The following is a 16,763-nucleotide window of genomic DNA, read 5'->3' as shown; positions in this document are numbered from 1 at the left end:
ATTAACCCAAATCCCTTAGCATATAAATACAAATATCTGCTGATGTATACTCATAATCCGGTTTCTTGGTTTCTTGACAGATAGACAAGATCTGGTGTTTGGACCGTCCTGTTCTGTAACTCGCTTTGATAGCTGACCAGGCTATCCCCTCTTCCGACTGCAGCCCGAGTCTCCCGCACATCTGGTTCTTATACCCTTCTACCGGACCTGCGTAACTCATTTGCAGTGATGCTGCTTTCCCATTGGCACAGTGCTTTCAGCCTCAAGATACAGCCCAATGAGATGATAGGTCTTTGAGGTCGTCGCAGCTGCCCCACATTCTGATTGCAGCATTCAAACCATGCTGGATTGGTCCTTTGTTCCAGGGTTCTGTGTGTGTAGGTGCAGTTTGACTCGTTCCTTCCTACGTGCCTGGCCATGTTCTCTCTCTTTGGGTCCTTTGTTTGTCTGGGCATGTTCTCTCTTCTCTTGACTGTCCACAACCTTACCCTCCCCCATCAGCCCTTGGTCCACCAAGCAACCATCTTGTGTTATACTAAAAATACATTGTCCAATCTCCAATACTACGTTTGGTATAACTTCTACAAAGAAAACCAGTACATAAATCGTTTTCATAAAAAGGTGTTTCAAAAAACTGTAAAAACAAATGCTGGGCAAGTTCCATACTGACAATTTCATCATGATTTTGTTCTAGCCCTAAATTACAAAGGTCAGTGGTTAAGTCACAAATGTTATTCTCTTCACTAAACCACATTATCTGTTGTATTACAACAATGTATCGACTGCTGTTGCCAGGCTTATTAACACCTTCGTGCCTACACTTGTTCAATCTTTCCTAATAGTACCTCTCAGTTCTGGTATATTCCTCTTACATCCTTTCTGAGCCTTCTCCAGTGCCTCAAAATCATTTTTGTAATATGGAGACCAGACTGAATACAGTACTCTGAGTGTGGTCTAACCAAGGTTCTCCATACGTTTTACAGTATGAGTCAATCCCTCATGGCATTGTACAAAGTGAGGTGTGGCCAAGTCTAGTATTCAGCTGAAGTGAGTTTATCCTGACACAACTTGAGATCAATCAATGTGGTTTGGCTGCATGGACAAATTATTTTCAGGCTTCCCAGCAACAACAATTTTATGACTGCAGACTCATCAGAGAGATGCAATCTTCTGTGACAATCTGTTTCTCTTGTCAGACAATATGAAGTGTGTTAACGACTAGGATTGTCCCACCATCCTGCCTGATAAAGATGAAATTATCCTGGGTGGAAAATAGAGAAGCTTGGGTGAAGAGCAATGTGCAATAATTCAGGACAACACCAAAGTTGAAATGAATGGAAAAGTATATGAAGTAAATCATGATGTAATAATTCAGTGACATTGTGATTTTTGTTTTTAAGTAAAAGCTAGTGGATTGTGGAAGCAAGGGAAGGCTGAAGGAATGAGTTCCACATTTTTTAAGTCCTGGAAGCAAGAGTTAAAGTAGAAAATAATCCAGCACTAAGAGAGAATGCAGGGAGAAGGAATGGCTAGAGTGGCTATATTTGGAGCTTAAAATGAACAAGATATCAGAGGAGCAATGAATGTATGACTAGATAAAGGGTGTAAAGGAGCAAAGTTTCTTGGAGATGAGCAAAGGCTAACCAGATAAAATGAGGTCGAAAATATCATAAAATTAAATCTTTGAGCTTTAAAACTTGAGTAGAAAAAGCAATTTAAATTTGAGGGTGGCCAAAGCATCAGATTCTTAAAATGACTTTGCAGTTTGCAATCATGCTTTTGTTTATTTTAGAATTCTGTTAAATGCCTATAGAAAAATTTCCATCAGAATCTTAACAGTTCTGATAATCAAGCCTGATTTGGCTTAGTTTTGTACAATTTCATATGTTGATGCAAATACATCTACCCAGCTGAATGTCACTGCAATGAAAGAAGCTGAACTGTATTTGCATTGCAGGATTTGCCAAGGAAAAATATTAGCTGTACAAACCCTTAAATTAAATGACAAGTCACTGCAGCGTGAATGAGATGACATGCCAACTAAGAGCTGTAGTGTGCAGAGAATTTGCAAGCCTTTAACATGTGATATATTATTCAGTAATGACAGGCTTTGCAGGGAGTTGAAGAGAAGCAAAATTGCTTCGTTATATAGACCTTGATGAATTATGCGGATATGGTGCTCTGGCAAAAAAGAAATGCGAAGGCTAAAAATTCACTTCTGCAATATCAGATATGATTTGATCATGTTGAGTTTGAGTGCACTGTTTGGTGTATTTATTTGGGAAGCCAGTATTGTTCGGAATGTAGGCTGGGAATTTCCACGGAGCTGCTCCTGCTTCTCCACCGTAAGTTCATTGAAAGAGTAGCAGAACTCTTGTTTCATCAAACATCATTTGTCAAAGTTGTGGCAGAGGTGTGGAAGTTTCAATTTTGGACTTTCAACAAGCATTCGATAAGAGCTTATTGCACAAAATTAGGACTCATGGGATTTGGGATAATGTATTAGCATGGATTGAGGATTGGTTAATACACAGAAAGGAGAGAGTAGGAATAAACGGAACATTTTTGGGTTGGTAGACTGTGATGAGCAGGGTACTCCAAGTACCTGGGCCTTAGCTTTTCACAATCTACATGAATGAGTTAGGTGAGGGGACTGAATGTAACATATCCAAGTTTGCTGATGATACAGGTGGGAAAGTAATTGGTGAGGAGGAAGCAAAGAGCCTGCAGAGGGATCTAGGCAGGTTGGGTGAGTGGTCAAAAACATTGCAGATGGAATACAATGTGGAGAAATGTGATTATATTTTTTGAATCGCGAGAGATTGGGAAATGTTTGCATTCAGAGTGATCTGGGTGTCTTACATTCTCACAGAAAGTTAACATGAAGGTACAGCAAGCAATTTGGAAGGCAAATGGTATATTAGCTTTTCTTACAAAGGGATTGGAGTAAAATTAGGGAGGGATTAGAAACTGTATTCCCTAGAGATCAGAAGAATGAGAGATGATCGAATTGAAACTGTTAGGGTTCCCCCTCACCCTTCACCTGGTCTTACCGTAACAGGGTTTAATTTTAAATACACTGTTTTTTTTAGCTCCTCCTTAGTGAATCCTTGTTCACTAACTTCCAATTATAAGGCGAAGAAACTAGCCAAACAGGTTTTCTTAGGTTTAAAAGAAAAAGGGTTGCACTTTATTAAACTTAAACTATAATTTGGTTAATGCCTACAGATACACGATGCGCCCACGCTAGCATGCATACGCGATACACACATGCAGATAGAGACAGAAAAGAGCAGAAGAAATAAAGTGGAAAAGTTTGAGGCAATATCTGAAAATGGTTTTGGTTACTGTTCTTTGAGCTCACTGTAAAGTCCTTGATTGTAGGTAGGTCTTGCTTTTTATTGGGGCCCAGTATTCTTCTTAAACCTTGTTTGATGTAGGAGACTTTCTCTCTTGAAGTTCATGTGTCCTCAGTGGTCCAGAGGCTTGTGAGAAAGAGATGGAAGCAGACAGGAGAGATCTTCTCACTCCAGGAGCAAACAGTCTTTCTGAGTTCAAAAACTTTGTGGCTAGTTCAAAAAAGCCTGGACCAGCCAGTTAGTCATGTGACTAGCTGGTTTAACCAGTCTTGGCTTTTGTGGATTGTATCACCTTAGCAGTCTCTGGAATGCTCTTCCTTACACCTTCAATGTCTGGTGATCAAAATCCATTGTGAGTTGAATGTGACAGGGAATGGTCCTTTTGTCTCCACAAGCACTGTCTGTTAGTATGCAAATGTTTTTCAGCAAGTTTAAAATCAGTGTTCATAAGATAAAATTAATATGCTTCATTCTCGGCAGGTGGGGGCCTGCATGACACCTCCACACCCAGCGGAATGAAATGCGATTTGAGAAAAGCACATTTCATTAAAAAGGGTCAAGGCAGAAAATATAAGATACAGGACGAAACATGCGTCTCTCTCAGTCATTCACATTCATTCATAAATCTTAAGACTTATTACAGCCTGTCTTTTCTTGGTAGCAGTGTTGCTTTAAACTGCCCTTTTTGGGATCCCAATAAACATGTGGTTCTTTCGAGATGTTTTTCTTCAGTTTGCCCATTTCTATGTCAGCCTAGGGTGTCTTTGAGATGGTTAGATTTAATTAGCCCTGAGTTGGAATTTTTTCCCCAGGAGAGTCAGTAGCGGGAGAGGAGGGGGGAGGAAGTGGGTTGGGGGAGTCTACCCTGAACTCCCTTTCAGTGCTTTGCTGAGTCATGCAAAGGCTTTTGACTTCAGTGGATGGGTAGTTCTCATTTTTTTGGACTGTGGGGGAGGATTCTTTGCTAATCCCCCCTTTGTCCTCTGAGACACTCCTGCCTGCAGGGATTTGTGCAGACTCTACTGCACTCCCCTGTGGCTCTTTGACTAAGTGAGGCATCACCCTCATGGTTTCTCTGCCCCCCAGTGGACTTTCTTTGTCTCTGCAGGTTCTTGTAAATGCTGTTAGAGTCATAGATAGAGTAATAGAGTTATAGCACAGAAACAGGCTCTTCGGCCCATCATGTCTGTGCTAGCCATCAAGCACCTAACTATTCTAATCCCATTTTCCAGCACATGGACCGTAGCCTTGCATGCTATGGTATTTCAACTGCTCATCTAAATACCTCTTAAATGTTGTGAGGACTCCTGCCTCTATCACCTCTTCAGGCAGTGCGTTCCAGATTCCAACCACCCTTTGAGTGAAATTTTTTTTCCTCAAATCCCCTTTGCACCTCCTGCCCCTTACTGTAAATCTATGCCCCCTGGTTATTGACCCCTCCGCTAAGGGAAAAAGTTTCTTCCTATCTAACCTATCAATGCACCTCATTATTTTGTATACCTCAATCATGTCCCCTCTCAGCCTTCTCTGCTCTAAGGAAAATGACCCTAGCCTATCCAGTCTCTCTTCATAGCTGAAATGCTCCAGCCCAGGTAACATCCTGCACCCCCTCCAGTGCAATCATATCCTTCCTATATTGTGGTGCCCAGAACTGTACACAGTACTCCAGCTGTGGCCTAACTAGCATTTTATACAGCTCCACCATAACGTCCCTGGTCTTATATTCTATGCCTCGGCTAATTAAGGCAAGTATCCCATACGCCTTCCTAACTATCTTATCTACCTGTGCTACTGCCTTCAGTGATCTATGGACAAGTACATCAAGGTCCCTTTGACCCTCTGTACTTCCTAGGGTCCTACCATCCATTGTATATTCCCTTGCCTTGTTTGTCCTCCCAAAATGTATCACCTGACATTTCTCAGGATTAAATTCCATTTGCCACTATTTACGACACCACCAATTTTCGTGTCATCTGCGAACTTACTGATCATACCTCCTATATTCATGTCTAAATCATTAATGTACACTAAAAACAGTAAGGGTCCCCGCACCGATCCCTGTGGTATACCACTGGTCACAGGCTTCCACTCGCAAAAACAACCCTCGACCATCACCCTCTGCCTCCTGCCACTAAGCCAATTTTGGATCCAATTTGCCAAATTGCCCTGGATCCCATGGGCTTTTACCTTCTTAACCAATCTCCCATGCGGATCCTTATCACAGCCTTACTGAAGTCCATGTAGACTACATCAACTGCTTTACCCTCATCTACACATCTAGTCACCACCTCGAAAATTTCTCGATCTCCCCCTGACAAAGCCATGCTGACTATCCCTGATTAATCCCTGCCTCTCCAAGTGTAGATTAATCCTGTTCCTCAGAATTTTTTCCAATAGTTTCCCAACCACTGATGTTAACTCTGGTGGGGTGCTTCTAATGTCTGCATTTACATAGGAGGACGTGGGGTCAAATTTTTCAAACATTTCCGGGTTGGCTGACCGGAGAGTAGGGGTTTTTATCCAGGATTCCTCCCGGACTTCCTTTCACCTGCCCTCTTGGTCACTTTTCCCCCTTCCCTTTCTAACTTTTTGCCAGCCTTGTGCCTGCCTGTCCCCTTTTGTTCTTGGCAAGGGTCCCTTACAGTTCACCAACTGTCTGCTGGAAGGTTCTCCTAACACCGGTACAGTACTTAGGGGTGCAGGTTTCACTTTTAGTTGGGGTTTCCCCTCAACCTGGCACATGTGGCAACTCCTGCAGTACTCCACCACATCTTTGTGGAGTTTTGACCAGTTAAACTGCTGTCTTATGTGGGCGTTGGTCTTCCATACAGTGCCTGTGCAGCCACAGTAGTCTCGTGGGCCCTTAATATTTGTCTCTGGTAACTCTGTGGCACCACTAACTGGTGAACTACTGCCCACTCCTTGCTCTCAGGTCTGTGAGGAGAACTCCATTTCCTCATCAGTACCTCATTCTTTAAGTAGTAGCAATCAGGGACTCCTGCTTCAATTTCAGACTGGGTCAGCTCGCTGAGCCTCAGCTAGGAAAGATTTATTTAACTCATTCCCTGGGTCTTCTAACTTTCAAAAGAAAGTCTCAGACAGACAGACCTCATGGTCATCTGTCTGCAGTGCCAGTTCAATCTCTTCTGGGGCAGCTGGTTTGATCATGGCCTCACTCATAACACAAAAAATGCTTCTACATCTCCTCGTTGAATTTTGGGATTAGTTGAGATAGTTTTAATAATTCTGTACTCAGCCCTGAATTACTCTCCTCCATATTGTCAATGCTTTCACTGGGGTTACTCTGTTAACTCAAGTCGTCTCAGCTCTCTTTGCATTCTTTCTGGAAGGTTCTTTCTCTTTCTCTCTCTTTCTTTCTTCTCTCTTGCTTTCTCTCTCTCCTCTCTCTTTTTCTTCATGTTCCTTTTGGAAGGCTCTTTCTCCCTCACCTGTCTCTCTCTCCTGTTCCTTCTCCTGTCTTTCTTTTTCTTCATGTTTCTTCTGGAAGGTTCTTTCTTTCTCCCTCTCCTGTCTCTCTCTCTCTCTTTCCCTTTCCTCAAATTCAAGTTTCCTCTGTTCCAATTTTATCTTTGCTAACAATACCCTGTCAGAGTCTGCTTCTAACCCTGTTTCCGCTTCATCAGATTCAAGAGAAAAGTAGTTAGCCACTAGTCTTAGGAGTTCAGACTTTCTCGCCTTGGCACGGACAGTGATCCCACACTGCTCAGCCATTTTTCTCAGCTCCTCCATAGACAATGCTTTTAACTTATCCCAAGTTACTTCATCCTGGCTTGGGTAGTTGCTAGCTTCAGTTGCAGACATGTTAGTATTCAAGCACGCACAACCACAAGAAAACCTGTATTGTAATCTTACTTTTTTTTGGTTGGGAACAATTTGGCTTCCCATTTCCAATTTTTCTCGTTTTTCTGTGGGTCAAATCCAGGACGGAAGCCCCCAAATTTCTGTTACGACCAGGTGAGAAGGGGTCTAGGGTTCCCTCCCAGCCTTCACCTGGTCTTACTGTAAAAGGGTTTAATTTTAAACACATCTTTTTTTTCGCTCCTCCTTAGTGAATCCCTATTCACTAACTTCCAATTATAAGGCAAAGAAATAAGCCAAACAGGTTTTCTTAAGGTTCAAAGAAAAAAAAGTCGAACTTTATTAAACTTAAACTCTAATTTGGTTAATGCCCATGGATACACGACGTGCTCACGCTAGCATGTATATGCAATACACACATGCAGTTAGAGACAGAAAAGAGCAGAAGAAATAAAGTGGAAAGGTTTGAGGTAATATCTGAAGATGGTTTTGGTTACTGTTCTTCGAGCTCGCTGTAAAGTCCTTGATTGTAGTCTTGCTTTTCATTGGGGCCCAGTATTCTTATTAAACCTTGCTTGATGTAGGAGACTTGAAGCTCATGTGTCCTCAGTGGGTCTAGAGGCTTGTGAGAAAGAGATGGGAGCAGACAGGAGAGGTCTTCTCACTCCAGGAGCAAACAGTCTTTCTGAGTTCAAAAACTCTGTGGCTAGTTCAAAAAACCCTGGACCAGCCAGTTAGTCATGTGACCAGCTGGTTTAACCAGTCCTGGCTTTTGTGGATTGTATCACCTTAGCAGTCTCTGGAACGCTCTTCCTTACACCTTCAACGTCTGGTCATCAAAATCCATTGTGGGTTGAATGTGTCAGGGAAAGGTCCTTTTGTCTCCACGAGACCTGTTAATGTTTTTCAACTCAGTGTCTGACAGCCCTTGTAACAGGCCTTCTCTTCCTCCAAACAAGTTTAAAATCAATGTTCATATGACAAAATTAATATGCCTCATTCTTGGCAGGCGGGGGCCTGCATGACAGAAACATATAATATTCTTAAGGGGTTTGACAGGGTAGATGCTGAGAAATTGTTTCCCTTGGCTGGGGAATCTAGAACATGGGCCCACACTGTCAGAGTAAGGGGTCAGCCATTTAGGACTAAGATGGGGACAATCATTGGAGTTCTCTACCCCATGGGGCTATGGATGCTCTGTCAATGAGTATACTCAAGATGGAGGTTGATAGATGTTTGGGTACTAAGGGAATTAAGGGATACGGGATATTGTGGGAAGGTGGAGTTGAGGCAGAAGATCAGCTATTATCTTGTTGAATGGCACAGCAGGCTTGAACAGCCAAAAGACCTACTCCAGCTATTTCTCATGTTCTCCGAGGAATTTCCCAGTCATTGTATCTGGCTTACGTTGAAAAGATCCACCCATTTATGTAGCAAAATTGGGAATAAATTCCAGCCAATTTCAGAGGTAGAATTAATGTACTGTAGGTGGTGAAGAAGCATTTGAAACCTGGGGCCATGCCCCAGAAATGTGTCGAACTTGTTTTCTCAACGTTTATGCTGCTTTCTAACCTTGTCGCTAAATTGCAATGGATGGTGCGTCAGTCCTTCTTACCTCCAGCTTCCTCCATCGTCATGACTTTTGTGAACATAAGAACATGAGAAATAGGAGCAGGAGTAGGCCATTCGGCCTTTCGAGCATGCTCTGCCATTCAATACAATCATGGCTGATTTTCCTCATCAATTCCACTATCCCTTACTATTTCCATATCCCTTATTTCCCTTTGTACCCAAAAACCTATCGATCTCTGTCTTGAATGTGTTCAATGACTGAGCATCCACAAACCTCTGAAATAGAGAATTCTGAAGATCCATACCATCTGAGTGAATTAAGTTCTTCTCATTTCACTGCTAAATGGAAGTGGGACTGGTGGGATGCTAGCTACCCCTGGAATTCTCATCATTTTTGCCCAGCGTGCAGCTAATAGTTAGTGTACCTGCGTGAAATGGGCATATTACAGCTGTAAATGAGCCATACAGTCTCGGTGGGATAAAGTGCAATTTGGAAAGCAGAAAACTGACAATACAGTGGTCAAGATTTGGATCTGTTTTAATGTGGACACTCAAGCTAGATTGAGAGTGTGAATTCTGTCTCCCACTGCCCACAGAACAACTACTTAGATTTATATAGCACCTTTAACATAATAAAATGTCCCAAGGCACTTCACGGGACATTATAAAACAAAGTATTACACCGAGCCACAAAAGGAGATATTAGGTTAGATGGTCAAAAGCTTGGTCAAAGAGATAGGTTTAAGGAGAGTCTTAAACGAGGAAAGGAAGGCAGAGAGGTGTCGAGAGGGTATTCCAGAGCTTGGGGCCTAGGCAACTGAAGACACAGCCACCAATGGCGGAAGGGATGCACAAGAGGCCAGAATTAGAGGAGTGCAGATATCTTGGAGGGTTGTGGGGCTGGAGGAGATTGCAGAGCTAGGGAGGGGTGAGGCCAAGGAGGGATTTGAAAACAAGGATGAGAATTTCAAAATCAAGATATTGCTTGATCTGGTGCCTTGAATGGAGTCCTGAGCTGACCACATAGAAGGGAACCAAAGGTGGAAAGAACAAAATCAATACTTATATAATGTCTTCCATGACTTCAGCATGTCTTAAAACAAAACACTTTTGAAATGTAGTCACTGTTGCAACGTAAGTGCAGACATGCATCGTTCAGGCCATAGTGCACCATTGCTGAGAGTAGTCCTTGAGTAAGACATTGGTTTGATTTGTAACCCTTGGCAAAACATTAGCGAGACTCATTGCTCCAGTTCCTCAAAACCTGGCCGTGCCCCAGAAATGTGTCGAACTGTGTTCATACACGGGTTGGGAAGCAAACTCACCCACTGTTCTCCTGATCAGCTGCCACATCAACAAGGCACTAGGACAAAAGGAACAACAAAAACGTGTTATGCACGTAAGGCGGCCCTCCACCGGCGCTTCAGTCTGCCAGCAGGAAAGTGTGAGGCGAGCAAGCAGAACCACTGCGCTGTGCTGCCAAGCAAATTCTGGGAGCAGTAGCCTAGTGAGAGAGAGAACTGTACAGCGAAACGCTCAAATAGGACTGGGCATGTGCTCATAAAAATGCATCAGGAACTAATGAACTGTTATATTTTTCCAAAACGAATATTGTTTATTTTGAGGTGAGGAACGTTTCTTGGAGAAGTGAAGAAATCGTGAAGCAGGGAGTCACGGCGCGATTTCAATGACCAGCTGTCCTGGCCAATGTGATATTTTTATTACAAGATTCTGTTCGAGGTGTTTTCAGTGTGACAGTTTTAAGAAAAATTGCAAACCATGAACTGAACAAGAATACCTTGTGCTGCCTGCAATCAAGCACTTGGGGATACTTTTCAAATTGATATTCACGAAACAGCCCTCTCGCAGGCGGATCAATACCTGCTGTGTTCTCTGGGAATACACAGGGGAAGTCACCTGCTGGTTACTTCGCTGTGTATTAGAAACACTGCAGGTCAGATGCTGAGGGAAATTTTCTTCTCTTCCTTGAACCTCAACCCCTCCAGTTTTATACTTTTTGAAAAAAGTTATACAGTCGAGCATTAATATATTAAATCCATTCTGTTGGAGCAATATAAAATAGTACAGATGTATCAGTCTAATGGCATTTTCTTCCTGCTCCCATCTCCCACCCCCAACCAAAACAAATCTCCTGAGAAGGGACTCTTTATAACCACAAAAATGAAATCAAATTACAGAAAACAGTTGAAGTCACTTGATTCATTACTTCTTGCGATGGTCAATCTAACCAAATTTGAAATTGAGAATCTCCAGTTACTAACTAAATAAACATTTAGTTAATGTTTGTCCTCCAGTTTGTTTTGCTGTTCAAACCTTGCATTCTGATCATCATCTGCTCCAGCCTTCATAACATCTCCTGCCTCCATCCCATCTCCTGCCTCCATCCCTAACCCTCCCCACCATCTCAGAAATCCTCAGCCATCCTTTTTTATAACTCCAGGTACAACTCCCCCAATGTTCTCCTTGCCAGTCTCCTCAGCTCCTCACAGTGCAAATTTCCGTCTCCAACATTCTGCTGATGTTACTGCATTATTGGGCATTCTCCCCCACTCTGCTGCACCATTACAAAGCCTTGAGCCCCTGTTTATGGAATTTCTCCTCTCAATTCCCCTTTCCTTCTTGCATCTCTCTTCACAATCACAAAATCCTGCTCAAATGCTTTCTCTCCCGTTTTGCTTTTGGTTATCTCATCAAACTCACCCTTGGTGTTTGTATTCCCTTGCCCCCAATGGGCTGCCTTTAAAGAGGAGATAGTTTGGGTTTAGTCAAGGTACATTCCCATGAGGGGGCAAGGTAGGGCAAACAAATCCAGAGCTCCCTGGATGATGAAAGACAAAGAGAGTAAGATGAAGCTGAAAAAGGGTGCATTTAACAGATGTCAGGTGAATACAATTGAGAACTGGATTCAGAGATTCAGAAGGGAAATGAAAATCAAAGAAAAGCAAAGAGAGAGTATGAGAAGAGACTGACAGCTAATATAAAAGGAAATCCAATAGGCTTGTATCAGCGTATAAACAGTAAAATGGTGGTAAAAGGAGATGTGGGGCTGTTTAGGGACCTACAAAGGGGATTTACACATGGAGGCAGAGGGCATGGCTGAGGTACTAAGTGAGTACTTTGCATCAGTATTTACCAAGGAAGAAGATGCTGCCCATGTCATAGTGAAAGAGGAGGTAGTTGAGACACTGGATGAGCTAAATATTAATAAAGAGGAGCTATTAGATTGGGGATGTCCAACATAGGGCCGCGGGCCAGAATTTGGCTCAACAAAGGTTATCATTTGGCCCGCCTAGGATGAGAAATTTCTGCTGAAATCTGCCATTGACTTCTTCCAGCCCACCAAAACTTTCTGTGACTGACAACGGCTGCAGACCCTTTACTGACGTGGCAGAGATGCTTCACTGCACATGTCCTCCTTTATCAAGATGGCAGACATTCTTCGGTACCTGATGTTCTGGATCCTTTAGTAAGATGGCAATGCCCACGCTGAGCAGCCTGTCTGCTGATGCTTCTGGCATGGCGTTCCCGGCCTTGAGCTTAGGCCCCAGACCCAGCACTGGCTCTGCCTGCATATGGACCTAGCCAGCGCTTCAGGCCTCGGGTTCTTCCTCTCTGTCACCGAGGAGGAGCTGCCTGAGGAGGCAACAAGGCCCAGGCCTGGACCTGGGGAGCAACTGGGAGCAGGGTGCTGGGGTAACCGGGCCCCAGGAACTGGGGGGGGGGGGGGTCACAGAGGGATGTGGGAGAAACATACACAAAGACAGAAAGAGAGAGAAACACAGAGACATACAAAGACACAAAGGGAGAGACAGAGAGAGAGAGGCAGAGAGAGAGAGAGACACACACACACACACACAGAGGGACACAGAGGCAGACAGACACAGAGACACACAGAGAGAGGGAGAGAGACAGAGAAAGGGAAAGAGACAGAGAGGGAGAGAGAGTAATCAAGATCACTCCTGACTGATGGCCATCCATCCGGAATATGCCGCATCGCTATATCAAGCATGCGGCCAGACATTGCCTACTTCTACAAGCAAAAATAATGCCAGGTATCTCTCTATATCAGTGTTCAACATAGTGATGAGAAAGTAAGTTAATAAATTAGTCTCCTCATTTAAAGCTTGTTCACAAAAATGCATTATTTTGTTGTTTTGATTATTTCCGAAGTTTGCTCACCAGCCCCTTATGTAGGACAAAAATTATAATGTAGCCACTCACACGAAAAGGTTGGATACCTCTGTATTAGATAGACTGGCTGTACTTAAAGTTGATATGTCACTAGGACTAGATGAGATGCAACCAAGGATGCTGAGGGACGTAAGGGTGGAAATTGCAGAGGCACTGGCCATAATCTTTAAGTCCTCCTTAGATACAGGGGTGGTGCCTGAGGACTAGCGAACTACAGAACTACTTGTTCTAAAAGGGTGTAAGGATAATCCCAGCAACCACAGGCTAGTCAGTTTAACCTCAGTGGTGGGAAAGCTTTTGGAAACAATGACTTGGGACAAAATTAACAGTCACTTGGACAAATGTGGATCAATTAAGGAAAGCCAGCATGGATTTTTAAGGGCAAATCATGTTTAACTAACTTTCTTGAGTTTTTTGATGAGGTAACAGAGGGGGTTGGTGAGGGTAATGCATTTGATGTAGTGTACATGGACTTCCAAAAGGCATTTGATAAAGTGCCACATAACAAGCTTGTCAGCAAAGTTAGAGCTCTGGAATAAATACAACAATAGCAGCATGGATACGAAATTGGCTGAGTTACAGGATACAGAGATTAGTGGTGAACGGTTGTCTTTCAGACTGGAGGGTTCCCTAGGGGTCGGTGATAGGACCCCTGCTTTTCGTTATATATATTTATGGCTTAGTCTTAGGTGTACAGGACAAATTTTCAAAATTTGCAGATGACACAAAACTTGGAACTGTTGTGAACTGTGAGGAGGAGAGTCATAGAGTCGTACAGCATAGAAACAGGCCCTTCGGCCCACCGCGTCCATGCCAACCATAATGCCTAGCTATACTAATCCCACCTGCCTGCATTAATTCCATATCCCTCTATGCCTTGCTCATTCAAGTACCTGTCCAGATGCCTCTTAAATGTCGCTACTGTTCCTGCCTCCACCACCTCCTCAGGCAGCTCATTCCAGATACCCACTATTCTTTGTGTGAAAAATTTACCCCTTTGATCCCCCTTAAACCTCCTCCCTCTCACCTTAAATCTATGCCCTCTCGTTTTAGTCACCCTTACCATGGGAAACAGACTCTGGCTATCTACCCTATCTATGCCTCTCATAATTTTATATACCTCTATCAAGTCCCCTCTCAGTCTCCTTCGCTCTCGGGAAAAAAGACCCAGCCTATCCAATCTCTCTTTATAACTCAAGCCCTCCAAACCAGGCAACATCCTGATAAACTTCACAAGGACATAGACAGGCTGGAGAAATGGGCAGACAAGTGGCAGATGAATTTTAATGCAGTGAAGTGTGGAGTTATTCATTTTGGTAGAAGAATTCGGAGAGGAAATATAAAATAAAGGGTACAGTTCTAAAGGGGTTGCAGGAGCAGAGGGACCTGGGGGTACATATGCACAAATCATTAAAGCTTGCAGGGGCATCTTGAGAAAGTGATTAATAAAGCATTCAGGATCCTGGGATTTATAAATAGGGGCATAAAGTACAAAAACAAGGAAGTTATGATAAACCTACATAAAACACTGGCTCAGCCTCAACTGGAGTATTGTGTCTAGTTCTAGGCACCACACTTTAGGAAGGATGTGAAGGCATTAGTGAGGGTGAAGAAAATATTCATGAGAATGGTTTTGGGGCTGAGGAACTTCAGTTACATGGATAGATTGGAGAAGCTGGGGCTATTCTCCTTGGCAAAGAAGAAATTTGATAAAGGTATTAAAATCATAAGGGGTCTAGACAGAGTAGATAGGGAGAAACTGTTCCCATTGGCAGATGGATCGAGAACCAGAGGACACCGATTTAAGGTAATTAACAAAAGAAGCAATGGCAACATGAGGATTAACTTGTTTTATGCAGCGAGTGGTTAGGATCTGGAATGCATTGCCTGAGAATGTGATGGAGGCAGATTCAATTGAGAACTTCAAAATAGAATTGGATAATAATCTGAAGAGAAAAGAAATTGCAAGGCTACAGGGAAAAGTGGCATGACATGAGTTGCTCTTGCAGAGAGCCAGCACAGACATGATGGGACAAATGGCCTCCTTCTGTAGCCATTCGATGATTCGATGAAGCTAGGTTAAGAAGTAATATAAGCATCATTGTTGTAGGTGGAGATTCCCAGTGGCACAGCTCCACATATACTGGCACTGCTCTGGTAGCTCATCCAAATGGCCATTCTTCAATAGAGTCATTTACGACACAGAAGGAGGCTATTTGTCCCATCGAGACCATGCTGGTTCTCCACGGAGAAATCCATTAAGTCCCGTCTTGACTGTTAAACCTCAATCCACACTCCTGGGCACGAACACAGCGGAGTGTGTGGCTTGCCTGTCTGGGAGCAGCACAAGGCAATCAGAAGCGACTGCCCTGCCGCTAAAATCGTACCTCCTGCGGCAGCTGTCGGGGACCGGAGAGAAAGGTCCTCGGCACTAAGATAAGTGAGTATGGGGGATGAGAAGTGAGGGGCTCAAAATTCACTTGTGGGAACTAGGGAAGTTCTTCCAATCCTCCTGATCTGCAAAACAATAACAAATTTACACTTACCTGGGTGCCCTCTAGTCCTAACTCCTGTTCCCAACAGGTTTGGGCCAGTAGAGAAGCTAGCACTGCTCCTCATCCAAACCGCAGGTTAAAATCGCAGATTGGAGCTGATCTGTAAAATCGCAGATTGGAGCTGATCTGCATATTTAAAAAGAACCTCCTTCCATTTTAACATTCCCTCCTCCCATGCCACCCACACCTGGTTTCCACGAAGAAGGGTGGAGTAAAAACTGATGCCTCAATCTCTACAAGATATTGAACTATTTGGGGGATGGAAGGGATGGTATTATCCTCTCCTCACCCAATGGCTACAGAAATGCACTTTCCCAGAGGGGACATTGTATAGCAACCTGAAATGGAAATGCTGGCAAATTTCTTTCCCTCTGCAGACGGAGGTCTGGTGCCCAAACTGCTGAGAACAGCTCAGTTACAGCCCAAAAATTTAACTTTGAACCTTTTAGGTCTGTTTGCCTTAGTACCACTTTGTGTGATGCATTTAAGCCAGTTGGCCATAGGGCAGAACTTTACATATCTTAAAATGTGTTGAAAACAAAGTGATTCACATTTTTTGAGCAACTATCTGTTGTTTGTGCCTCAGATGCAAATGAGGCCCAGAATTGTTCATTTATATTGTAGATAATGATCCTTTTGACTTCTACTTGATTTCCCCACAGATGAAGCACATTAGGAAAGTGTCAAATTTGCTTGGTAATGCACTTTCTCATTTGCTATCTAAATTACAGGTTGCAAACTTGGCATGCTCCATCTCAAATAATGAGGAAGGCGTGAAGTTGGTTCGCATGGCAGCAACACAGATCGATAGCCTCTGCCCACAGGTAAGAAAGGATACTGCTGGAAACAGTGTATTGGCTGCTACAGAATTACATACGCAAGACATCTCAAACAAAAAGCTATCAGTATGAAAATTATAGGACTAGATAGATAATACCATTCTGATTATCTTTCACAGCCTGAATGACAGCAGGTGTCTTGAAACCAAATCATGCAATTTAGAAACAAATGCACAAAGCTATTTTTCTTTTACCAGACAATGCTCCTGTTTGCAAAATAAAGAACATATCTCCCATTGTCATAAAACACGGCTGGAAACTTAAATGCCAACAAAAGCCGAGAACATTCTAAAAGCAAATTCATAAAAAGCAGGACCTGCGGAAAAATCTATTAGTGCTGCAGTTCAACTCCTGATAACCAAAGGCAATCCAAGTGTGAATATAATCCAAGCCTGGAATTCAGAATG

General features: G+C 43.1%; 1 protein-coding gene across 1 annotated transcript in view; it reads left to right on the top strand.

Moving 5' to 3' along the window:
- Positions 1–16,763, top strand: part of ctnna2 (catenin (cadherin-associated protein), alpha 2) — a 1,561,189-nt gene that overhangs the window by 1,166,367 nt on the left and 378,059 nt on the right. The window contains exon 10 of the mRNA XM_068028796.1: positions 16,249–16,341. Coding sequence (XP_067884897.1) covers positions 16,249–16,341 — 93 coding nt within the window. The remainder of the gene's footprint in view (positions 1–16,248; positions 16,342–16,763) is intronic.

The sequence above is a fragment of the Heterodontus francisci genome, chromosome 1 (genome assembly GCF_036365525.1).
Source record: "Heterodontus francisci isolate sHetFra1 chromosome 1, sHetFra1.hap1, whole genome shotgun sequence".
NCBI lineage: Eukaryota > Metazoa > Chordata > Chondrichthyes > Heterodontiformes > Heterodontidae > Heterodontus > Heterodontus francisci.
The sequence above is the reverse complement of the archived record's forward strand: the minus strand, read 5'-3'. Positions and strand labels throughout refer to the sequence as shown.